The 26,456-nt window shown below is 38.0% G+C and overlaps 1 protein-coding gene across 1 annotated transcript in view; it reads left to right on the forward strand.

The window, feature by feature from the left end:
* Nucleotides 1–26,456, forward strand: part of copg2 (COPI coat complex subunit gamma 2) — a 63,708-nt gene that overhangs the window by 23,341 nt on the left and 13,911 nt on the right. Inside the window, exons 4-18 of the mRNA XM_060842708.1 lie at nucleotides 893–964; nucleotides 5,177–5,256; nucleotides 7,259–7,334; nucleotides 8,394–8,486; nucleotides 9,835–9,921; nucleotides 11,768–11,925; nucleotides 13,458–13,591; nucleotides 14,645–14,712; nucleotides 15,455–15,643; nucleotides 16,302–16,397; nucleotides 17,203–17,446; nucleotides 20,235–20,310; nucleotides 22,155–22,258; nucleotides 23,449–23,574; nucleotides 23,992–24,057. Coding sequence (XP_060698691.1) covers nucleotides 893–964; nucleotides 5,177–5,256; nucleotides 7,259–7,334; nucleotides 8,394–8,486; nucleotides 9,835–9,921; nucleotides 11,768–11,925; nucleotides 13,458–13,591; nucleotides 14,645–14,712; nucleotides 15,455–15,643; nucleotides 16,302–16,397; nucleotides 17,203–17,446; nucleotides 20,235–20,310; nucleotides 22,155–22,258; nucleotides 23,449–23,574; nucleotides 23,992–24,057 — 1,669 coding nt within the window. The remainder of the gene's footprint in view (nucleotides 1–892; nucleotides 965–5,176; nucleotides 5,257–7,258; nucleotides 7,335–8,393; nucleotides 8,487–9,834; nucleotides 9,922–11,767; nucleotides 11,926–13,457; nucleotides 13,592–14,644; nucleotides 14,713–15,454; nucleotides 15,644–16,301; nucleotides 16,398–17,202; nucleotides 17,447–20,234; nucleotides 20,311–22,154; nucleotides 22,259–23,448; nucleotides 23,575–23,991; nucleotides 24,058–26,456) is intronic.

The raw sequence follows: 26,456 nt of genomic DNA on the forward strand, positions 1-26,456 counted from the left end.
AGTATGTGAGTTAGGTTCTGTTCAAAGAGACATGAGTGGATTATTGAACTGCAACACTGAAATGTTTTCTTTTATTTGTTCATGAGGTGGCAAAGCCAGCATCTTTTGCTCATCCCTACTTGTCCTTGAAAATAGTTCATCTGCATCACATTCTTATTGGTGTAATACTTTGATGCAATTAAGACTTCCGAGGACAAGCTTGCTAGAGAAAATCCTATCATAGGTATGAACTAACTAGGGTCTCTTCTAGAAACTGATTAAAGTTCCAGAGTGAGATGGGTAACTTTCTACAATGACTTAAATATTTTTCTTTGCTTTTTAAAACAGATTTGACATCTGAAAACAGTTACCCATAATTCATGGCTTATGTGATATGATATGCTATCTCCAAAGTGCATCTTAAGCAGTTAGTGTTAAAATTTTATTGGGACTGGCAAGCTCCTGGCCTTGTTCTTTAAAGGCATATCTGATGTTGTGAATTTTCAACTACTGTGTTACACAAAAGAAGTAATAAATAACACATGCATGGACGCAACCTTAGCACATCTTAAAGCATTTGATTGTCAATTAGCTACTTTTGAAATAGTCATTTTTGTAAATGCCGTGAAACCATCAAATTTTTAAACAGCAAGTCCTGCATCAAATAAAAGATAATGTGCACATAGTCTGTTTTAATTATGTCATTTGATGGACAGATAATAGCACTGAGGGAAGACGTGAAGATCATCAAGTTCGAGAACACCAACAGGGTGTTTTTCATGCAATGGCATAACATGATATTTTATCTTGTAATAATAAAAATGTAGCCAAAATTTTCAGAAGACCCAGCTGATGGCTCATTCCGACAATTTATCAGGTAGAGACTCTACTTCCTCTTTCTGTTCTCTTCAAGGGAGATCATTTTGGAACAGCAGAAGCTACTGAAGCCTTCTTTGCAATGACCAAACTGTTTCAGTGCAATGATGTAAGTATCTGTTGGATATGACCATGAAGGAAGTCCTAAGAATGTTTTGGCATTTTAATTAATGTTTTATACTTTTATTTTTGTGTGGCTAACTTCTAGATTACACTCTTAGTTGACTAAGGCGCACAGGATTGGTGCAACATATTAACATAGATTGACAATTGGTTAACAGAAGGAAAACCGTAGAAATAATTTAGTCACTTTGAGGTTGGAAAGAATACCACAAAGATCAGTTTTTGGATCTCAGATGCATATCGTCTATGTCAATGACTTTGAAGAGACAAAGTAATATATCTAAGTTTGCTTGATTGCACATCCAAGTGAGAAAGCTTTGAGGATGCCATAAAGAGGCAACAATGAGCAATGTACTGGTTAAGTGATCAGGCAGGAAGTTGGCTGATGACTATCATGTGTGAAAATGTGAAATTAGCCATTTGGTTGAAGGGAAAGGCAGGTCTTTTTTAAAAAGCAGTGAGGAGACTAATAAATGTGGGTATTCAAAGGGAGTAGGGTAACCTTCTACAAGAATCCAGAAAATGATATACAGGTACTGCAAGCAGTTAAGAAGGCAACTTGTTCATTAACATTTGTTGCAAAAGTGTTTACTACAAGAGAAATAGAATGTTACTACTAATATGCTAATATATAAAACATTGATATTGTGTAGCATTATCATCCTGATAATTGGGACAGATTTAGCAACTCAAAACTGAGGATCCATTGGCAGAGGGGCTGTCAGCAGCCACAAAATTGTATTAATTCAAAGTCTCTCACCCCACGGTCCAACATGTACCCCACTCTACTATTATAGCCGCGACAAATCCTGATTCAATGAAGATTGTAAGAGGACATGCCAAGAACAGCACCAGGCATGCCTAAAAATGAAATGACAAGCCATTGGAGATATTACAGAACTACATACAGTCTAGCTTTCTGTCCTGCCACATCTAGCTGTGAGTGGTAGTTGGCAATTGAACAGCTGACAGGATGAGGAAGCATTCCCATCTTCAGGGATGGGGGAGCGTAACCCATCAATGCGCAAGTCAAGGGTGATGTATTTTCATCCATTTTCAGCCAAAAGTGCTGAGTCTTTGCGTCCTCTGGAAGCCCCCAACAGTACAGATGGCAGTCTTCAGTCAATTGTATTCACTCTATATGATATCAAGAAATAGCTGAAGGCACTAGTTACTGCAAAAGCTATGAGCTCTGACAGTATTTCAGAAATAATACTGAACACTTGCACTCCAAAACTAGGTGCCCAGCCAAAATGTTCCAAGACAGATGTAAAGTTCTATCTACTTGACACTATGGAATGTTGTCTGGTACGTGCTGTGTACAAAGACGCAGGTCAAATCCAGTCTGACCAGTTACCACCCAGTTGTCAGTCACGTGATGAAGAGGGTCATCGACAGTGCAATGAAGCAGCACTTACAAAGAAATAATCTACTGACTAATGCAGCACATTGTGCGAAGCTAGGGATGAAATTGTGGGACCCCTAGCATAAATATTTGTAACGTTTATAAATGGGGAGAAGTATCGGAGGGCTGGAGGGTGACTAATGTATGATTGTTTAAGAAAGACTGTAAGGAGAAGCCTGGAAACTATTCACCTCTAACCCTGACATCAGTAGTAGGTAAGTTGTTTGAGGTGATTCTGTAAGATAGGATTTACATTCATTTGGAGAGGCAAGGACTAATTAGGGATAGTCAGCATGATTTTGTGCAAGGAAAATTGAAGTCACACAGACTTGATTGAGTTTTTTTTTACGAAGTAACAAAAAAAGATGAGGGCAGAGCAGGAGATATTGTTTAGTTAGACTTTAGTAAAGCCTTTGACAAGGTTCCATATGGTATACTAATTAATAAAGTTAGATCACGTGGAATTCAGGGTGCGTTTGCCAGTAGGAGCCAGAGAATGATGGTGGAGTGTTGTTTTTTGGACTGGAGGCCTGTGACCAGTGGTGTTCCACAGGGAGTGGTATTGGGTCTACTTTTATTTGTCATTTATCTAAATGATTTGGATTGAACGTATTGTGAACAGTGAAGAAGGTTATCTAAGCTTACAGAGATCTTGATCAATTGAGTCAAGGCGGTGAGGAGTAACAAATGAAGTTTAATTTGGATAAACGTGAGGTATTGTATTTTGGTAATACAAACAAGGACAGGACTTATACAATTAATGGTAGTGTCCTGGTTAGTGTTGTAGAACAGAGAGATGTAGGGGTTCAGGTACAGAAGTTTTTGAAATTTGCGTCAAAGGTAGACAGGATGGTTAAAAAGGCATTTAGCACGCTTCTCTTCATTGCTCAGACCTTTGAGTATAAGACTTAGGATGTCATTTTGAGGTTGTACAGAACATTGGTGAGACCACTTCTGGAATACAGTGTGCAGGTCTGATCACTCTACTGTGGGGAGGCTATTATTAAATTGGAGAGGGTTCAGGAAAGATTTGCCAGAATGTTAGTGGGAATGAAGAATTTGAGATATAAAAATAAACTGGAAAAGCTGAAACATTTTTCACTGGATTGTAAGAGGTTGATGGGTGACCTTATTGATTATAAGGTTCTGATGAGCCCTCCACATACTGGAAAGAAAAGTCCTGGAAGGACTCAGAAGAGACAGAAATATCATAATCCTCCCAGCAGACAAAAGGCACATGACTGTTGTCCTGAACAAAACACAATACATTGAAAAAGCAAGCATATTACTCACAGATACAAATACCTACCAACAGAAGCCAACGGACCTGACTCCACAGCTAGAAAAACTGTATTTTAGCATCCCTGAGGAAACTTCACAAGGCAGGTGAAATTAATAAGATAGACATCCACAGAATGAAACCTGAAGGATCCAACATACTAATTTCTACAGGTTACCAAAGGTACATAAACAAGGGTCCCCCCCCTCAGATCCATAGTCTCACTTCCCAGTACACTAACATACAGACTAGCAAAGGAACTGCAACACAAACTGAAACAGCTAGTAGAAAATTCAAGTCGCTCCATCCAGGAATTCCTTACCATCATCGAAAATACCAAGGTAGAGGATGACTAGGTCATGGTTTCCTTTGACATGACAGCTCTATTCACATTAATAAACATCACCCTAGCCAAAGAAACACTGGCCTCACTGCTAGACAAACCAAGGATACAAACCTGACAGCAGCAAGGACAGCATCCTCAAACTAGTAGATCTGTGCCTCACAACCCACTTCACCTTCAAAGGTGCTAGCTATGAAGAGAGGTTGAGTAGGTTAGGAGTGTTTTCATTAGAAAAAAGGAGATGGGTGGGGGGGGTGGGGGGGGGGGGGGGGGGGACTTGATTGAGGTCTACAAAATCATGAAGGGTATAAACTGGGTAGATAAAGAGAAGCTTTTTCCCAGGGTGAGGGATTCAATGACGAGAGGTCACAAGTTCAAAGTGAGAGGTGAAAAGTTTAAGGGGGATATATGTGGCAAGTACTTTACACAGAGGGTGGTAGGTGCCTGGAAGGCATTGGCAGTAGAGGTAGGTGCGGTAGATTCATTTAAGGTCTGGACAGATGCACGAGTAGGTGGGGAGCAGAAGGATACAGATGCTTAGGAGTTGGGTGATAGGTTTAGACAGTGGATTTGGATCGGCTCAGGCTTGGAGGTCCGAAGGGCCTGGGCTATAAATTTTCTTTGTTCTTTGAGCCCATGTTCTCTAAAGTTTAGAAAACCTAAGGTAATGTTATTGAAACATATGAAATTCTCAGCATCTAGCCTGTCAAGTCTTCTTTATAGGCTGTTTCCCTGGGCTGAAGAGTCTGGAATTACAGTCTCAGAATAAGGGAATGCCCATTTATGTGAAATGAAGAGAAACATCTTCACTCAGGTCTGAGATTTTTTGGAATTCTTGAGTTAAAGGACTGATGATGCTTAGTCAATAAATATTTTCCAGATCAAAATTAATAGATGTTAAGACAAAAGTGGAAGTAATATAAAAATGCAGCCTTAATAGTAAATTAAGGAACTGGCTTCAAGGCCTGTATTGTCTGCCCCAATCTTATTTCCTGTTTTTAAATGCATTAAAGAATAAAAAATAATTATATTCTTTGATCTGCTTAGGTGTTCTTCAATAACTTGTCTAATGTTCCAGGAAATAGTATTATTCCTCGTTGTTACAATTTAAGCTGCTCATTATTTTCCGAGAGACTATACACTTCTTTAAAAAGAAATTATTCATTTACAGCAAACTCTTAGAAGAATGTGCTACTTGACAATCAAAGAGATGGCGAACATATCAGAAGATGTAATAATAGTCACAAGCAGGTACGAGTGAGAAAGTACAATTAGCCTTAGTAATGAGTTTTTTGATGAAGTAACAAAGAAGATTGATGAGGGCAGAGCAGTCGATGTGATCTATATGAACTTCAGTAAGGCGTTCAACAAGGTTCCCCATGGGAGATTGATTAGCAAGCTTGGATCTCATGGAATACAGGAAGAACTAGCCATTTGGATACAGAACTGGCTCAAAGGTAGAAGACAGAGGGTGGTGGTGGAGGCCTGTGACCAGTGGAGTGCCACAAGGATCGGTGCTGGGCCCTCCACTTTTTGTCATTTACATAAATAATTTGGTTGCGAGCATAAGAGGTATAGTTAGTAAGTTTGCAGATGACACCAAAATTGGAGGTGCGGTGGACAGCGAAGAGGGTTACCTCAGATTACAACAGGATCTTGATCAAATGGGCCAATTGGCTGAGAAATGGCAGATGGAGTTTAACTCAGATAAATGCGAGGTGCTGCATTTTGGGAAAGCAAATCTTAGCAGGACTTATACACTTAATGGTAAGGTCCTAGGGAGTGTTGCTGAACAAAGATACCTTGGAGTGCAGGTTCATAACTCCTTGAAAGTGGATAGGATAGTGAAGAAGGTGTTTGGTATGCTTTCCTTTATTGGTCAGCGTATTGAGTACAGGAGTTGGGAGGTCATGTTGCGGCTGTACAGGACATTGGTTAGGCCAATGTTGGAATATTGCGTGCAATTCTGGTCTCCTTCCTATTGGAAAGATGTTGTGAAACATGAAAGGGTTCAGAAAAGATTTGCAAGGATGTTGCCAGGGTTGGAGGATTTGAGCTACAGGGAGAGGCTGAACAGGCTGGGGCTGTTTTCCCTGGAGCGTTGAGGTTGAAGGGTGACCTTAATAGAGGCTTACAAAATTAAGAGGGGCATGGATAGGATAAATAGGCAAAGTCATTTCCCTTTGGTTGAAGAGTCCAGAACTAGAGGGCATAGGTTTAGGGTGAGAGGGGAAAGATATAAAAGAGACCTAAGGGGCAACAATTTCACGTAGAGGGTGGTACGTGTATGGAATGAGCTGCCAGAGGATGTGGTGGAGGCTGGTACAATTGCAGCATTTAAGAGCCATTTGGATGGGTATATGAATAGGAAGGGTTTGGAGGGATATGGACCAGGTGCTGGCAGGTGGGACTACTTAATTATCTTCAGCACTTTGAGATATTCCAGTTGGAAAAGATGCTAGAACCATTATGTATTAGGGTAATGGTGTTTGGATGTGTAGCCAAGTTCTCAGGGAAATTTCTGAACTGGCCAAAATTACTTAAATAAATTTGCCAACAAAGTTGTGAGCAATTGGCTTTAAAAGCACTATCTGATCCCTTTTGGAAGTATGTGTTACAGCTTCTGGGGAACTACATAGTTACTCTTTTACTTGGGGAATGATGATTTTTCCATTTCTGGCTTTTTCTTTGGTGAAGTACTGATTTTATCTCAGCAATAAAAACTTAGGTAATTACATCTTTGGTATTATCATATTTATTATTTTCCAGTCTATTTCTAATTAACCTGTTCAGAGAGATGTTCTCACACACCTCTGGGAGGTAAGACTTGAACTTGGACTTTGGTGCTCAGACATAAGGGCACTAACATTGCATCATCAGAGCATCTATGCATATTTTGTTCACTTTTACTCACTCTCCTTCCATGTTAAAAACTTAAGGTACTCATGTAAAATTGGCTTGAGTAGGTAAAAACAATGAAGAGGTAGTCGGTAGTATGGAAAGTTCTTATTCCTCGTGACTCTTAGTTTAGAAACTGTCTCAAAGTAGCAAAGAAGTGTAATTGTTGGTGCGACTCTAGGGATACATTTTATGATTTTGGATTGACAAGAGCAGATTATAGTTCAAAATACTGCTAAATTCTATATTAGCTCATCATAATATTCTAAAACTCTATTTGCACACCAACCACGTGACTTTTTAAGGAAGATTTTCCAGTTAATTAATATTATTTTCTGTTTGTTAATATATCAAGTTTGACCAAGGACATGACTGGGAAGGATGATGTGTACAGAGGTCCGGCTGTAAGGGCGCTGTGCCGTATTACAGATGTAAGTACGCCTTCTGGAGAGAGAACAGGTTGTGCAGCTGCTGTGGAGGAATATAATGAAGCCTCCATTTCTTTATTATAAATTTGAGGAATTCTCTAGCAGATTTTGGCTATAATTTTATGTAAAAATGCAGGAAGCAGACTTGAAGCTAGGGCCAGTGGATGTGATTTAGAGTAAAAGTTAACCTGTCTGTTTATGATCAAATCAAAGTTCATGCTTCACTTTGTTGTATAGATGAAATTAAACCAATATCACCAACCTCAAATTTGAATCTAGTTCAGAAGGAAACTAATTGTATACCTGTAGGTTAACAAAAAGAACAAGATATTTCACCTTGTATCTGATAGATCGGTTAACTGAGACTGGTGATAACAGTGCCATACTGTCTGCTTGATTGCTTTTGGAATTTTCCAAACGTGATTTTCATAAATGGGTTTGTACATTCAGTAAGAGATTGCCTGGCTGAAGTTTTGTTTGCAAATCTCTCCATGGCTTGCACCTATCTATCTCTGACTTCCTCCAATCCTACAACCCTCTAAGATGTCTGTGCTTCTCCAATTCCAGCCCTTTGTGCATACCAAGTTTTAACTGCTTTATCAAATTCTCTCCTTGCATTCTCTCTACCTCTCTTTCATTCTTCATCTCATAATTCTGTGAAGTGCCTTGGGTTGGTTTACTCTATGTTAAAGGTGAATATAAATGCAAGTTGTTTTGATAGGACCAGCTAAATAGACTATTTGGTGTTTTCCTGTTTTAGTTTGTATATTCATCAAATTGTTTTGTATTTTAAGTTGATTTCCCCACTGAGCCAACAATTAAAGCACATACCTAGTTCTTTTGTTGGCATGTGCTCAATCAAGCTGACATCTGGAGCAGAGTTTCAGCCCACAGGTGGCTAACTCGGGTGAGATCAACTGAACCAAACAACAGCTCTGCAGCACTCTTCTTTTCACCATTGACAGATATTTAATGCAATGTTAGTGTTTTTGTAGCACAGGTAATATTAGAAGTATTAGAATATGTTTTATTTTAAGTTCATTCCTGTCATTCCCTTGGTAGGTGACAATGCTGCAGGGGATTGAACGTTATATGAAACAAGCTATTGTGGATAAGGTGGCAAGTGTTTCCAGCTCTGCCTTGGTGTCCTCTCTGGTAAAGATGCCTAAAATAGTAATTTTCCATTCATTTTAAAGAAGACCAGACCTTTTGATTGTTTGCAAAATATGAATTATTTTAAATTCAGTATTACCATTTCCAGTTAAAATGCATTATGTGAAGGTATAGCCATTCACAATATTACTATTACTTTGTTACCAGGGTGCATTTAAAGCTTGAATATTTTTCCAAAAAGGGAAGTTTTAAAGAAATATTAAACCTACATAATTTGATAGATAAGAAAAAAATTTACATAGTTTGTTCCTATCTATGAAAGGAAATGAAGGACAGTTTTACTTTGTTAATCCATGGGTCTCTGTGCAGAAAGTTGGGATTTACAAGAAGATGTTAACTTTTAGAAATTCTACCCAGAAATTAGCATCTAATTGACAAGATACCTATTTAAGACACTACTCAAAATAATAAATCTCAGTGGCGATTTTAAAGAACTTTCTCAGGCTAGCTGAAAATCAAAACCATATTTAAGATTCTTCTGCTCTGAATGATATTTCTTCTTATTGCTGGAGCAGGGACAATTTTAAACTAACAGCGCTCTGGGACTTTGACTAAATTTCCATGTTTCTTTAACATGATAGTCAACACACAAAGAACCTTTGCTCCATTTCCTCAAGGGAACTTACATTGTTCAACCATTGTGTTTTTCCCTCACTTCTGCCTATTCCTTTCTAATATTTGGGTTTTTCCCACAATTCCTCAAATGAAAAGTTGAATGATTGACCTCAATCAGGTCTCTGCCAAAACTGTTTTTATTTGTCCACAGCATTTTGCAGAAGAGCAGCCTGGCTTGAATCTTTCTTTTCCCAAGGAAAATAATGCAGTCATAGCTCTCCATTTCTCAACAGCACATTTGAAATGGGGAGAAATAAATGTCCTCCCTCTTTTTGACACACAAAGCCAATGCACAATCTGACTGTACCATTAAATCTCCAAATAAGTCTCTGAGAAACTTGCACAGCAAGTCAACAATATTTTGGAATTGCATTGCAACTAGGCCAATATCTGAAAGTAAGAGAGAGGCTTAATTATTCATTTGCAACTTTGAATTTGGAACAACAATCAAGTCTGTTGTCTCTGCAATTAGGGAGATTTCATTTTCTCGTCAACTGCCAGTGGCCTTTCTGTTTTCCAGAGCAAAAGGGAGATATAATGCAACATTTTCTGTTCTTATCTCCAGCATTCCCAAACTGTCTTTTCATCACCTCAAGAATTCTGTTAGCTATTCACCTAAGAGGTTTTATTTGCTAGTGACGAACACAGTATTAAAAATTATTCTTCAGTGTGCAAGGGCATTTATTCATTTCTCATGGTTTTAAAAATTCTTTAGCATCTCATATCTACAAGCTATGATGTGGTGAAACGTTGGGTGAATGAGGCTCAAGAGGCTGCCTCCAGTGATAATATCATGGTGCAGGTAAGCCAATACAGTTTAGCAAAATGGAATGAGACTAATTATATTGAGGCCAAAAGCTTGGGCTTTAAATACATTTAGTTTGTACCTCCCTCAGCCTTTCTACAAAGTTCACAGGTTTGAGTTCCTCGGAAAGAATGTGTTATAATTGAAATGTATGAACTTGGTCTTCAATTCAGCTTATTTGAGGCAGCAGGGAGGAAAAGGAACAGCAAGAAGCATCATTCTTAACCAGGTATTAGGTGTTCAAAATGGATCATTTTTCAATCCCCACAGTTTAACAGTTTAAATTTTTTAGTTTAGGAATAAGGAAAGGAAAGATCAAAAAAAGGTTGCATCCCTTTATTATGTCCTCAGAGTCCCTAAGATGCTTCACACCAATAAATTTTGAAGTCAAATATATTGCAAAACTATCTAGTTCATAATTAACATGTTTATATATACTGATTCATAATATTCTGACCTCCTGAATCACATAGTTAGATTTTCATGCAGGGGAAGTGAACATTTCAATTTTTCTCTTCGTCTTCATGAAACTGCTCTCCCTGTGTTCTGTGTTGTTTCAGAAGAAGTGCCTGTTCCTCTGTCTTGCTCCGTCTGTTCCATGATAATACTGAACTGCTCAATGGATCCTTGACATCTGCCTTGATTTAATAGCGACCTACCAATGTGGCACTCTCTCAGTACTGAAGTATTGGCCTAAACCTTGTGCAGAATTGTATGGTTTCAGTGTCAGAGGTGCAGGTGCTTCAATGGTTAGCACTGTTACCTTGCAGTGCCAGGAATCGGGGAGGGGAGTGGCGGGCGGGGGGGTGGGGGGGGGGGGGGGGGGGGGGGGTGCGGGGGAGGAGGTTTGGGGGCATGGGTGGTGGGGGGGGACAGGAGGTGGGATAGGGTCTGAATGGAATGAGTTTTGGTATGGACTCTATCGGCCAAGTGGCCTCTTTCCACACTGTAGAGATGATGTGATTGTATGAATACGACATGCAATTTTACTGAGTTATCGGATTATCTTGGCTTTCTGCTGCCACTCGTTATGACACTAGAGAGGATCAAAAGCAAAAGAGCATAGATTTAAAGTAATTGATAAAGAAGCAGATGTGATGTGAGAGAAAGATTTCCAAAGTAGGTAGAGGTTGTAATGCACTGCCTGAGTGCATGATAGATGCAGGTGGGAGATGGGTTGCTGGGAGAAGGCTGAAGCAAGGCACTAAAAAATGTTCATTTCGAGTGCCAGTACATACACAGTGGTATGAATGGCTGTCATCAGCACTGTAATTATTGTAATTTTATAATGGTGTCATATTAATTTGAAAAAAAGTACTGCACTGCCTGTAGATGGTTTCTGGTAAAAGTGAAGCAAGATATGCTGATAGATGACAATAAGGATCTTGACACCTTCCACATCTTATTGAGGACTAGATAATAGTACTTGATGACGATTGGTAGAAACTCTTTAGTAGACTGAATGATAGACTGGATCTCCATTAATTATTTTGGAACTTTATTGCTGTTGTCCTTCCAAATTTACCTTATTTTCTTGTATCCCAATGTGTTCTCCCATTTTGAAATGAAGGCTTATTGCTCAAATTTATTTTTAGTTTTCTATTTTTGCTGGAGCACAAATAGTAGTTCTTCACATTACAGACATGCATTATTCCTAAAACCTTATAGATTTTAAAGCATATGGCACTGTACCAAGAAGGGAATCCTGGTTTTCTAAAGAAATAGAAAGCAAATAGAGGAGTTGTTGCTGAAGAATAATCTGTTGAGGTTATTAATGTTTTCATTATTGATGCTTTGCTTGTTAATGTCTTCATGTCATTCTTACTTCCATGCTCTCTTTCAGTATCATGCTTTAGGCCTCTTGTATCACATACGGAAGACAGACCGGTTAGCTGTTACAAAGATGGTAAATAAATTCACAAAGTGTGGTCTGAAATCCCCATTTGCCTATTGCATGCTGATCCGTATTGCAAGTAAACTCTTGGAGGAAGCGGAGGGAGGGTAAGTTACTCCTTTTATTGTGTTATATTTGACATCCCAACCATATTGCCTAACAAGTTAACTTAGCCATTTTGGGAATCAAAGCAATTTCACTAATTGTATATCTAAAATGCTAAATTACATGGTCAGATATTTTGGTTAGATTTGTTGGTGCTGAGCCTCATTCAGGTTGCAGTCTTGTTTCCATCTCTGTGAAGTCTATCTGGAAAAACTTTTGAGAACCAGATTTTTGCTAGTGTAGATTCTACTGAAATAGTACATTTAGTCATGAAATGATTTTATGCTTGGGCCTTCTTCCTTTCTTAAAATTAGAGAAGACACTAGAACCACAAAGTCAACAGAATGGTTTCAGCACAAAAGGAGGCATTTCATCCTGTTATCTCTGGACAGACTATCTGCAAGAGGAATTCCGTTAGTGCACTTCCTCACCTTTTCCCTCAGACCTACATTTTTTTTTCCCCCTGGTCAAGTAATGATCGAGTTCTGTTTTGAAAGCCATGATTGAATCTGTCCCCACCACATTTTTCAACCACCTGCAGCATTAAAATAATTTTTCTCTTGCGTGCCATTATTTTTATTTTATTTATCTTCTTTTTACTTTGACTTTTTTTCATACAGAAAATGTTATTTTTGTTTATTTTCTACCTTTCCTGAGCTCTTGGGATGCTGCCCCATGGCCTTACCTTATGACGTAAGCTGAAAGAGTGATTCTTCTTATTTTTAAATTTCATTTTTTTCCAAGATGAATTGATCTCAGCCTTATTCACTTTTTTTCCTGTTAGAGTGCTAAGGTCAGAAAACTGTGAATAGTCTTCTTTATTGTGCACATTAAGAGAAATTAACTGTTAGTTGTAACTTGGAAGAAAAAAGAAATGGCGAGCCATGAGAACAAAAGCTGATTTAAAGCTTACTTCTTTAAATATGCATGGTAATTTTTCAACTTTGCTTTTCTGCTGTGAACCTTTCCCACCAGGACTATTTATCAGAAATTCAGGCATACACTGCACATCCTGTTCCAGCCATAATAACTGAAAATTATGTGTTTGCCTTTGTATTTTTGATACAAGCAACCAGAGGCTGAATTTCCCACAATCAGGCAAACTCAGAAAATTACTCTCAGTTGCTTTCAGAAGTTTGGGGTTTGAAAGCTGTCCATGGTGTGCTACAATGCCAACATCTTGTAAGGTGGCCCATTGTAATTAATGTGTTTAACTTGCAAAGTATTGTCACAATAACAACAAATGTACAAATTTGAAAGTGCATGACCAGATTGATAAATGATATTTGCTAACCAGCAAAATAAATCTAAATAAAGCTCTGTCCACAAACCATCATACAGTATATGTAAAGGTAAAAACATTAAAAGGTAAGAATTTTAATCCGGGTTTAGGTGATGGTTCTAATTGCCCAAACCTTGTACTCATTGATTTTGTCTGACCTCCTCTATTAGTTTATTACACTTTAGTCATTTTCAGGGTTCCATATTTCCTCAAATCCATTCATACTGACCCTGGAATCTTATAACCTAACAGGCAGGACTGTCCCTTATTTGATTTCATTGAAAGCTGCTTACGTAATAAACATGAAATGGTTGTCTATGAGGCAGCATCAGCCATCGTCCATCTACCTAACTGCACTGCTAGGGAGCTGGCACCAGCTGTCTCAGGTAAATACCTCACTGATAAGGCAAGTATGATACAACTTAATATTAGATGCAGGGCTGCAACACTAAACTAACCATTACTGAAGCCTGATTCATTACTCAGCCTCCTGAAAAGTTCTTTTTTAAAAAAAAAGTTGTTTGAAAACTGTGGTTCCCTTGATGGATTAATTGTGTAAATACAAAGCTTAGTAGTCAAGCATAGTTAGGAATAACTGACGTTGACTGTGGGAATTCTACTGTCAGTTTTCTGTGCTTGTGGACAAAGGAGAGGAAGAAAATCATCAGAAACATTACTTCATCAGACTCTGTATCTTTGTAGTAATTATATCAGCAATGTTATGGTAAAAAAGAAAGGAATTGACCATACTTCCCACTCTTCTTTATTTGGTCTCTGTACATGGCTTGGAATAAGAACCAGATCTGACATATTTTTGAAATCCACAATGACTGACACCTGCTCAATTTTCACTATTTAAGTTCATCTGAAGAATGGTTTCTGTTCTGAAGGGCTATTAGTTCTCACAACTGTACCCCAGACTTCTTTAGAAGTGGAGATAAAAGTTTTGTTGCCTGAGCCCAGTCTTTGGTTTATTGGCATTTCATCTTTGGATTACATTGGTCCTGGTTGAATAGCATTAGATGAATGAACCAGCATGCTTGTTCTGTTGCATTTGGAGTTTTCTGGTTTTGGAAATGCACCCTGTGATGAATTGGCTGCTTCAAGAAAGTGAATCTTATTACTACCGTCTGTGATAGTATATAATTCATTAGAAGGGCAGGATAACTGTCTCAAATAAATACAAAGAATATTGGAGAAACTGAGCAGGTGTTGCAGCATCTCTTCACAAGTGCTGCTAGGCATGCTGAGTTGTTCCAGCATTCTCTATTTATTTCAGATTTCCAGCAGCCAAGGTATTTTGCTTTTAGTTAGTTCAAGTAATATTTTTCATATCTTTATTTAGTTTTAAATTAATAATCTTTGCTGCTGTTGAATTTTACCTTATTAATTCTTCCTATTTGGTATAGTTGAGTTAACATATTTCATTTTTCAAACAGTTCTGCAGCTTTTCTGTAGTTCTTCCAAACCGGCTCTGAGATTCGCTGCTGTTCGAACTCTCAACAAAGTAAGCTCAGTTTGTTGCTTTTTTCACTATAATAAGTAATGTTTGTGCATTTTAAAAATGTATTAAGTCACTGAATCATTCATTGTACAATTTATTTTTGTTTTTTTTTGTATAACTATCATTGTTTTATCATTGTTTGGCATACACAAAAAGTCACCAAATTATTACGCTGAGAAACATACATAGGTAGACTTTTGCTTTTTCCAAAAGGAATACACATACTATCTTCTTAAAGGATGCTTTAGTTCTAAGAGCTCAGATGCACCTTGAAGGGCTGCATGGGGGCTCCACAGTGTGCATTGTATCGCTACAATTGAATTAATTGATACTTGAACAGCTTATCACTAGAATAGTTATAAACCTCCATCTGTTTGACCCAACTCGGATTATGCCTACAACTGCAGTGTCAGGTAACTGGGTTAGTGGAGTCACCTGAGTGCATTTCAACCTCCTTTGAAAGGCTTACCTTGCAATATTTAATGAGCTAGTGAAGCTAGTCAGTTATCCACAATACCATGCAGTGCTGTAGACCTATCTGTTTAGTTGCTGAATTATTGAAGCTTTTACAGGCAGTTGATTTGGTTCTGAACTTCCATTGTCAAGTGTGTCATCTTGAAGTCACCTGGATGCCATAGAACCCCTAGATACTTCAGTGAAAAACTGGGTTTAGTAGCAAGTATGAATTGCCAGTAAATGAACTGATTGTAACATTATCTCAGTATTTGTTTTTGTTTCCTGGAAGGTTGCGATGAAACACCCATCTGCTGTGACTGCTTGTAACCTGGACCTAGAGAACCTGATCACAGACTCGAACCGCAGTATTGCAACACTGGCTATTACCACATTGCTGAAAACTGGCAGTGAGAGTAGCGTAGATCGGCTTATGAAGCAGATCTCAACTTTCGTGTCTGAAATATCTGATGAATTTAAGGTGAAACATTCAGGAAAATCCTATCCAGCTGTGTGTCTAGAGAATAGGTTCAATGTAATGAAAGGGAGTCTGCACTTTTAGATTTTATTAGTTTTTTTTAAGTGTTCATGAACTCTTCAGTTTTCATTTAATTTTAGAATCATTTTATAATGAAAGTTTTTTTTAGAGAAAAACATTGACCTTAAAATTGTATTTATGGGATACTAAGATATGAATATTTAGCACATGTATCTGAGTTTAGCGAAAAATGTTAATCCATTGTTTAATTAGGTGAACAACTCCACTAATTTGAACAACCATTTTCAGTAAATGGGTTGAGATACTAACAACTTCACTGCAGGTAAAGAAAATGACACTGTAGCAGCATTCCACATGTTTTTGCAGAACTATAGCAGCCTATTTGCTTTATTTATCACTGTTATATTTTAAAGTATGAATATTTAAAGAATGTCTGGTGCTGGACAGAAACAACAATTTATTCACTTGCAAGAGCTGACCTAATTCATGATTTACATCTATTATTAAGTGTCAATTGCATTAAGGTTAGGTAAACATCAACGTCAAAGTATATAGACAAATGTTTGTAAAATGAGGAGATTAAATAGATTGTTTGTTAGAGAGTACTCATCTGAACTGCATTTATACAATTGCTGTTTAGGTGGTTGTAGTGGAAGCAATCAGTGCACTTTGCCAGAAATATCCTCGTAAGCACAGTGTTATGATGAACTTCCTTTCTAACATGCTGAGGGATGAGGTGAGCTAAAATCCTGCTATGGTACATTTTATTGAACATAATTTGTAGTTATGCAAATAGTTGTTGCACATGAACATATGAATTAGGAGCCTTTAATTTGATTCCTTTGTCCCATCAAGAATCAATCTAATTCCACCTAAAAATATTCAATGACCCTGCCTCCACTGCTCTCTGAAGAAAACTGATGTGGAGGTGCCAGTATTGAACTGGGGTGGACAAAGTCAGAAGTCACACAACACCAAGTTATAGTCCAACAGGTTTATTTGAAATCACAAACTTTTGGAGCGCTTTTCCTCCATCAAGTGAAGTCATTTCATCTGACTGTAACCTGGTGTTATGTAACTTCTGACTCTCTGGGAAGAAAAGAAATCTGAAGGCCAATCATCCTTGGAGAAAAAGAGGGGAGGCGATGGCCTAGTGGTATTATCACTGAATTATTAATCCAAAGAACCAGGTAATGTTCTGGGGACCCAAGTTTGAATGTGACTTCAAATCCACAGTAATCTGGTTGAATTTTAACTGTCTTCTGGGATGGGCAATAAATGCTGGCCTTGCCATTGATATGTAATCCTGTGAATGAATAAAAAAATTCTCCTCATCTATTTTAAATGGGTGATCCCTTATTTTAAACCTGTGCCTTGGGGTTCTGAATTCTCTCCACATTCCCCTATTCTGTAAATGTTTTGGGAATTATTAAATTTGACTCAGCTAAAAAATGAAATTGATTGTTAATATGCAGTGTATTCTGCATTATTGTTCTATGATAGTATGTTTTGTTTATTGTGATGTACATTTGTTTGCTTAGGGTGGGTTTGAGTACAAACGTGCCATCGTTGATTGTATTATTAACATCATTGAGGAGAATCCAGATAGTAAAGAAACTGGTCTGGCCCATTTATGTGAATTTATTGAAGACTGTGAGCACACTGTTTTGGCCACTCGTATTTTACACCTATTGGGTAGAGAAGCACCCAAGACTCCAGTTCCTTCCAAATACATACGCTTCATATTCAACAGGGTGGTATTGGAAAATGAGGCAGTGAGAGCTGGTATGTGTAATCTAATGCACAGTGATATTCAAACTGTCTGTTCAGTTTTCTACTGTTTGAGTTTGTGTAATTAGAGAGGAGTACATATGTTACATTTTTTTCTCATTTTTTTAAAATGATAAGCAGATCATGTTTTGTCTTGTTGCCATCTCCATATCTGACTATGTAACCTAAAGACTAGCAACACTTCAGGAGAAATAGGAATTAGCAAGTCTGAATGTCTGTTCATTCCTTGCTCAAGTAGGCCAAGTGTAGAACATAAAATGCAAAAGGGAGGTGTAAAATGTTATGTTTAATCTGTTTTATGAACACATGTAAGCCTATGTAAATTAGGAGCAAGAGTAGGCCATTCGACCCCTCAAACCTGCTCTGCCATTTTGTAAGTGCAAGGCTTCTTGAAATGTGGTTTGAACTTCACATTCCTCCCTACACTTGATCACCTCTGACTCCCTTGTTGATCAGTAATCTATTTACCTCTGCCTTAAAAATATTCAATGATTTTGCCCCCTCCTGTTTCTACTCATCTTGGTCTAAAATGAAAGATAATTTATTTTTTTTAAATGTGTCCTGTAGTATATGGAAAGTTTTAATTTTCTTTCGATTCTTGCATTTTTACTTTCTGCTGACTCATCAACTAGATGATTAATGCTGCTCAACTCCTTCATAATCTGAAGCAGATGGTTAAATCCAACAAAGCTTTTTGCTGTCTGAAGCTTCTCTGTGTATTCAGGATACAGGTGTTCTTTGTAAGCTACTGATTTGGGAACGGTGGGTTTGAATCATTTGAAAGTGGTTACCACAGAGGGAGACTGGACCATAAGGACCATATTAGGGTGTCTCATTCCCCTGCCTTTTCCCTGTGGTCCTTCAAAACTTTGTCTTCAGATGATAATTGAATTCCTTTTCGAAAGCCATAATTGAACTATAAGAAATTGTCCAGTGACACTGAATTTCCTAGGTGGACAATTGTACTCATTAGCAAGTGATTGACAACAGGAAAAAATGTTTTCAAGATCATAATCACCTGCTGGGCAAAACCTATGCTCCTAATGATGAAGAGGAACCACCAGCTCTCTCTCTCTTTTCGTTCCCCTCTCTGATAAATGCAAGGAATTTAAGTGAATCAAATTTTCCCACTTGAAACCAATGTAAGTGTTCATTATTTAAATTCTGAAGGTCCTTTCTCATCAGAAAAAAAATCATTAAAACGTTATATCCTGTCATTTGAAATCTTCATTGCTAATTTCTATACAGCAAACATTTTATTAACCGACATCAGTGGGATCAGGAGAATATGGCTTGATTAAATATTCCAGATATCGAAGAGGTCCATGTTATCAATATAAAAACGCGCTAAGTAATCGAAACGTAATGCAAAGGTAAACACGTCACTGTTCTTTATTTACAGAATAAATCATTTTAAAATAATATAACTTTGCCTTGCATAAAACTTAACAGCAGAGAGCCTTCTCAATCACACACTGAACTGACTACTCTGACATTGTGGTAGATCACAGTATTTGAGGAGAAATTAACTTGAAATTGAATCAACAGTTGATATTTTGAGCGGCCATTCGATTGAACAAGAAGTATACTGAGGTATTAAAAAACTATACTAATTGGACAGAATATTACAACTTCAGTATTCAATGTTTGTAAGTTTTGCAAGTTTATCAAGAGTGTTGGTTCATTAAAATTTGCTGTACTGGTAAATTAAATAGCTTGTAAAATAAAATGAAATTTAATATAATGAAGAAATATGCTAATCACCTTCCTACCTCCTGCATCCCACCAATCCTGCTCAAGACTAATCCTGTTTCCTGAATTTCCCACTTGTCACTCATTCGACTTCCTGACCCAGCTCACTTTGACCATATAACTTTCGAACTTCTTCACTGCCTGGCAGCTTCTCACCTGTTAGCCTTCTGACTTGGGGGCCCTTCCCACTCCTACACATACTCTTTCATCAATGCTTCTTGCCAGTTCACCTTCTCTCGGACTCCTTCATTTGCTACTTCACTCTCCCAAACCGTTATTGTGAATGAGGGCTCTGGAAATGTGCAGCAAGAGGCCACAGGAGTAGCTTCAACTTGTAGGTGGTTCAGTTGTGAACTGGAGAGTCAGCAGTGAGACAAAATGTCAAGGAGTGAGACAGTCTATAAGCCAGAGGCTCAGTGATGACCAGGTAGTTCAGAATTGGGAGAACTTCTGTGGGTCAGCAATGAGAGGAAGGATCCAGCAGGCATTCCAAAATGATACTGGTCATATCACATGGCCCCATATTAGATCCACTGTGAAATGACTTTTAAACAAAATTTGTAATGTTAAACAAGATTAAGGGCCCACTAAATGATTGACAGTAAAGTGAAACTGCTTGAAATTAGGTAACCTAAAACAGGTATTTACTGAATAATGCTTTTCATGATAACTGAACATCCCAGAGTGTTTTACACCAATTAACTACTTTGACATGTTGTCACTGTCAAGAATCCCCCTGAATGATTTTTTTCAGTACTGTGGACCTATGAGCTCCGTACATGACAGTGGCTTCCAGAAGCCGATGTGCTGGCATCCTGATTGGCATGCATGGAACCTCCTGAGTGGCAACACAGCTCAGGGAATTTGGTCACTGTTGTAATGTAGGAAATTGTAATGAAGATTCAACTTAATTGCCCTTTACAAGGGCTATAGCAAATTATCTTTAGTATATTTCACTATAAAAGCAATGCTTTATTTGTCATTGTGTGTGATCTTTTAACCAGTTTGCCATTTCACTTTTTGCCTGCAGCTGCTGTAAGTGCATTAGCTAAGTTTGGAGCCCAAAATGAAGAGCTGCTTCCAAGTGTCTTGGTTCTTTTACAGAGGTTAGAGTCCTATTATCCTCTTGGTTATAAATTTCCCCTTTTAAAAGGGTAGTTGCTTAACAGTTTAGAACTGAAATTAAAACAGAAAAGTCTAGCAGCACCTGTGGAGAAAGAAACAGAGCTGAAGTTTCAGGTTTGACCTTTCACAAGAACTGTCAGTTATGATAAGTGTTCACTGACCACATGCAACATTAATTCTGTCTTCCTACTCATTCTGGAGGGAAAGGTTTGCCTCAAAATAATCCGTGAACTGCCTCAAGAAGCAAAGAATATTTTTGTCAATGAAACCAGAGGAAATAAGTGGCTTAATTAAACAAAAATACTAACACTATTTATTTTGGAAGGGATCAGAAATTGAAATTTATTTTTCCAGGTGTTATGTTCCAGGTATTTTTCTGTATAATTCCACATGTATATTCCCTTGTCTTAAGGGAAAAGGGAAGGCAGGTTGAAGTAATTTGCATGTTTTGAATAGATTGAATGCTTGGAAAAATTCAGATCTGCAGCAATGTTTGCTGTCATTCTCCAGTTGTGTGAGATAGTGACTTGTTAGCAGGGTTAGAGCTCATGGAATACAGAGAGAACTAGCCATTTGGATACAGAACTGGCTCAAAGGCAGAAGACGGTGGGTGGTGGTAGAGGATTGTTTTCCAGACTGGACGCCTGTGACTAGTAGAGTGCCACAAGGATCGGTGCTAGGTCCACTACTGTTTGTCATTTACATAAATGAATTGGATATGAACATAGGAGGTTCATATGTTAGTAAGTTTGCATATGACACCAAAATGGGAACGGTAGTGGACAGCGAAGAAGGTTACCTCAGATTACAACAGACTCTTGATCAGATGGGCCAATGGGCTGAGGCTGAGAATGGCAGATGGAGTTTAATTTAGATAAATGAGATGCTGCATTTTAGGAAAGCAAATCTTAGCAGGACTTATACACTTAATGGAAAGATCCTAGGGAGTATTGCTGAACAAAGAGACCTTGGAGTTCAGGTTCATAGCTCCTTGAAAGTAGAGTCACAGGTCGATGGGATAGTGAAGATGATGTTTGGCATGCTTTCCTTTATTGGTCAGAGCATTGAGTATAGGAGTTGGGGAGTCATGTTGTGGCTATACAGGATGTTGGCTAGGCCATTTTTGGAATATTGCGCGAGATTTTGATCTCCTTCCTATTGGAAAGATGTTGTGAAACTTGAAAGGCTTCAGAAAAGATGAACAAGGATGTTACCAGGGTTGGAGGATTTGAGCTATGGGGAGAGGCCGGGGCTGTTTTCCTGGAGCGTCAAAAGGTTGAGGGGTGACCTGAGAGGTTTATAAAACCATGAGGGGCATGGATAGGATAAATAGACTAGGGGGAGTCCAGAACTAGAGGGCACAGGTTAGGGTGAGAAGGGAAAGATGTAAAAGTGACCTAAGGGGCAACATTTTCAATCTGAGCGTGGTGTGTATATGGAATGAGCTGCCAGAGAATGTGGTGTGAGGCTGATATAATTACAACATTTAAAAGGCATCTGAATGGGTATATGAATAGGAATGGTTTGGAGGGGTATGGGCCAAGTGCTGGCAAATAGGATTAGGTTGGTTTGGAATATCTGGTCGGCATGGACGTGTTGGACCAAAGTGTCTGTTTCCGGGATGTACATCTCTATGACTCCATGACAGTAATATTGGGTGAGGTAGCTGGTCAGCACTTTCCATTCGCACTCAAAATTAGGTTTTGCCAATTAGGTTTCAGCCCAGTCAAGTTCAATTATTTTAAGCTGCTTGCTAAATTTTCCATCTGCTTGGGCTATTGACTGGCAAAAAATTAATATGAACTTGAAATCTTCCACCACACAGGTGTATGATGGACTGTGATGATGAAGTTCGTGATCGTGCAACTTTCTACGTGAATGTATTACAACAACGGCAGAAAGTTCTCAATGCAAGTTATATTTTTAACGGTAAGTTTTCTGAAAGTATGTATACTGTCTTAACCCTGGATATTTGGATAGAGCATATGGAGGACCATTTTATCCCCTTCATTTGACGATTCATTATCAGCCTCAGCCACAGCCATAATTCATAATTCCAGGCCCATTGCTATGATAGGTATTGAAAACTCCCTATCAGTGCTCTCGCTGCAAATCCACAAATGGGAGGCTATAATTGGTGTGATAATTTTGACATGGTTAGTTTTTGCTAAAAATAAAAGAAGTTCTAATATAAAAGATTTGCATACTCGCTGTCACGGTTGCAAAGTGCTTCACAGCCAATGAAATACTTTTCATTTCTTTTATGTTTCATTTTGAAACCTTTCACTTTTGTAGTTGCTGTTGTAATTTAGGAAATGCAGCAGATCAACTTGCTTACAGCAAACTCCTACAAACAGCAGTATGATAATGATCAGATAACATATCTTCACAAAATTGTTGGAGAGGTAAATACTAACCAGGTCACTGGGGATAAGCAACTGAGTTAGATGACATTTAAGGTGAAAATATTAATATAAAAGCAGAGTATATGATTCAAATTAGAACTTGAATTTTCCTGAACACTGGGGTTGCCAATTCTCCTAGCATTCAAAGTTTGGGAGGAGATTTTTTAGCTCGGGTGCTCGTTGCTGTGGTTCTGTTCGCCGAGCTGGGAATTTGTGTTGCAAATGTTTCATCCTCTGTGAAGCGCTTCTGTGATGTTTTCTCCGGCATTTATGAATGCCAGAGAAAGCAGCACAGGAGGCTCCCAAGCACTGAGGATGTCACCTAGACAGGGGACGAAACGTTTGCAACACAAACTCCCAGCTCCACGAACAGAACCACATCTCCTAGCATTGTCCTGGAGTCTTCAAGAACTGACTAATGTACATACTCCATGAAAGAAATGCATAGGAACATTTGAAAAAAAACTTTAAGCAATTCTTAGCAATTGCTGGAAAACCTCAGCAGGTCTGGCAGCATCTTTGGAGAGAAAACAGAATTAATGTTTCAGATTCAACAACTTCTGTTCTTGTTTCTGATTTCCAATGTGTGCAGTTCTTTCAGATTTTTTTAAAGCAATTTTGTTGACTAGTTATACATCTACTAAAGATGAGGTAAAAAGCACAGTTTGTACAATTGTTCAAGGGAAGTGATTACAATTTTTCTTTCCGTCACAGGTTTGTCAGTCTCTATTCCAGGCTTAGAACGAGCTTTACATCAATACACCCTGGAGCCGTCAGATAAACCATTTGACATGAAATCTGTCCCCCTGGTCACTGCTGTTCACATTGAGCCCAAAACTGGTATGTGCAGTGTGATCCAAAGTTCACTGTTGTGTTGAAATTATAGAGTTTATTTATGGGCAAATCATGAAGATTCTACAACCATTTCTCTCTTCCACCAAACAAGTCATGAAGCTGAACAATTCAAGTATGTCATGCTAGATGCTTATTTAATCTACCAATTGGTTATTGTGAGCACTGTGGTGTTATTTGGACTATTTTCTGCAGAATGTAATGTCAAGTGATTTATTTTAATTGTGATTATTACGTAATATATCTATAGTAGACTTAGTTGTAATGTAAACTTAAAAATGTCCAGCATGGTTAGCAAGTTAATATTATATGATGATCTGCTCCGATCATACTCCTGATGCAATCCTGATTTCTTAGATTGTTTCTGAAAATAGAATTCTGCCTTTGCATATTTATTCCCTGCAGAAATTACAGCTGTTGCCAGTAAACAATTGGAGAAGATTGCACCATTGTGTCAAGACATATTCCAAGGTAAAATAAAAGTTTAATTTTTGACTACACGAGGTTCTATGACTTAATGCAATTTTTTTTCATTTATTTAGATATACTCTAATTTTAACATTAAAAAATTACACACCAGGTTATAGTCCAACAGGTTTAATTGGAAACACACTAGCCTTTCGGAGCGTCGCTCCTTCATCAAATGATCTCATCGTATTCAAACAGATGAAAGACTCAAAGACAATCAATTTTTCAATGTATAATTTCAGTTACATCACATTGTAATTTTTTGCTATAAATTCTACATGTTAGGATTGAGCTCTCCACTATCACCTGATGAAGGAGCGACGCTCCGAAAGCTAGTGTGCTTCCAAGTAAACTGATTGGATTATAACCTGGCGTTGTGTGATTTTTAACGCTGTACACCCCAGTCCAACACCGGCATCTCCATATCATCCATTCTTAACATGTGAATCTGCTCTTGAAAAGTTTGTTACTTCGAATTAATATTTCCCTGCCATAAAAGTGCTGCTGTCTGGGGATCTGTGCTTGTGAACCCCATTCTGCCTCTACCATCTCTTACTTGTTAGAATCCCTACCACTGATGTCGACAATGGAGTTAGTGATAATAGAAGTCTTCTAGAAGAAATTAAAAAGGTATTTACTGGAATCTTACCAGAACTAAGGGGTTGTTACCTATTAGGAAAGATTAATCAAGATACCTGTACAAAGATCCCTGAAATTTGCCATCCAGGTTGATAGTGCTGTTAAAAAAGCATACGGTTTCCTTGGTAGAGGGATTGAGTTCTGGAGCCGTAATGTCATGCTGCAACTATACAAAACGCTAGTGCGGCCGCACTTAGAATGTTGTGTACAGTTCTGGTTGCCATATTACAGGGAGGATGTGGAAGCATTGGAAAAGGTGCAGAGGAAATTTACCAGGATGTTGCCTGGTCTGGAGGGAAGGTCTTATCAGGAAAGGCTGAGAGACTTGGGTCTGTTCTCATAGGAAAGAAGAAGGCTAAGAGGGGATTTGATAGAGACATACAAGATGATCACAAGGATTAGATAAGGTAGACAGTGAAAGTCTTTTTCCTAGGATGATGATATCAGTTTGTACGAGGGGGCATAACTACAAATGGAGGGGTGATAGATTTAAGACAGATGTCAAACACAGGTTCTTTACTCGGGGAGCAGTCAGGGTATGAAATTCCCTACCTGCCAATGTAGTTAACTCAGCCATGTTAGTGAGATTTAAATGTTCCTTGGATAAGCACATGGATGATGATAAGATAGCAGAGGAGTATGGATTTAGATTAGTTCACAGGTTGACGCAACATCGAGTATGAGCTGTTTTGTTCTATGTTCTAGTTCGGACATTCCTCTTAGAAAAGGGAAGACTGATGACCTAATGCAGATCTAAAAGATTACAGGAGGTCTTGATAGATGCAGAGAAAGTATTTCCACTTGCAAGCAGGATCAGAGCCAGGAAACCTAGCTACAAGATTGTCACAAATAAATTTAATAGGGAATTCAAGAGAAATTTATTTTCCAAGAGAGTGATTTAAATATGAAACTTAAAACTATAGGGAGTAGTTGAGTTAAAATGCATTTAAGGGAAATCCAGAAAGAAAAAGATCTTTTGCAAGGGTTTTATGAAGTTGGGGGATAGGAAGAGGCTCATGATAACATGGATTTGTTGAATTTATGGCCTGTAAATAATTTATAATATATATCAGATAGTTGACACATTCCAACAAAAATGAAAAATTCTAAAGGACAGACCTGCATTTACAGTTAACCAAAAGTCAACGATAGTATCAAACTTAAAGAAACGTCATGTAATTGAGCAAAAATAGGTAGCAGGTCAGAAGATTGGATAAAATATATAAAACAGCAAATAATTCCTAAAAGAAATAATTAGAAGGAAAAGATTAGAGTTTGAAAAAATTAGCCAAAAATAATTAAGAGTTAGGAAAGGTTTCTTCGGCTGTTTAAAAAACTAATAAAGTAAGTGGTCCAATTGAAAATTAGTTTGAGAAATTAGTAATGGAGGACAAAGAAATGGCAACCAAATTTAACAGATATTTTATATCGGTCTTCATTAGAAATGATACAAGTAGCATCTGTGAAATAACTTTAAATCAGGAAATGAAAAGAAGGGATGAACTCGAGAAAACTACAGGTAACGCAATTGATGAATTGGGGTCGCGGTTCCTATAGCATGAACTTTTAAAACGTGTTGGCTGTAATGTGATTACAGTGACAACACTTTAAGCGCTGTTTCTAAAGTATGATTTTTCTAGAATGTGGGGCTGCACAAGAACACCACCATCACGTTATAGAAGAACTGACTGTACCAGGAAAGTAGTACTGAGCACGTTGTTGGAACTGCAAGTTGACAAATCCCTAGGTTCTGATGGGTCCCC

This window comes from Hemiscyllium ocellatum, chromosome 23, assembly GCF_020745735.1.
Source record: "Hemiscyllium ocellatum isolate sHemOce1 chromosome 23, sHemOce1.pat.X.cur, whole genome shotgun sequence".
NCBI classification, from domain to species: Eukaryota; Metazoa; Chordata; class Chondrichthyes; order Orectolobiformes; family Hemiscylliidae; genus Hemiscyllium; species Hemiscyllium ocellatum.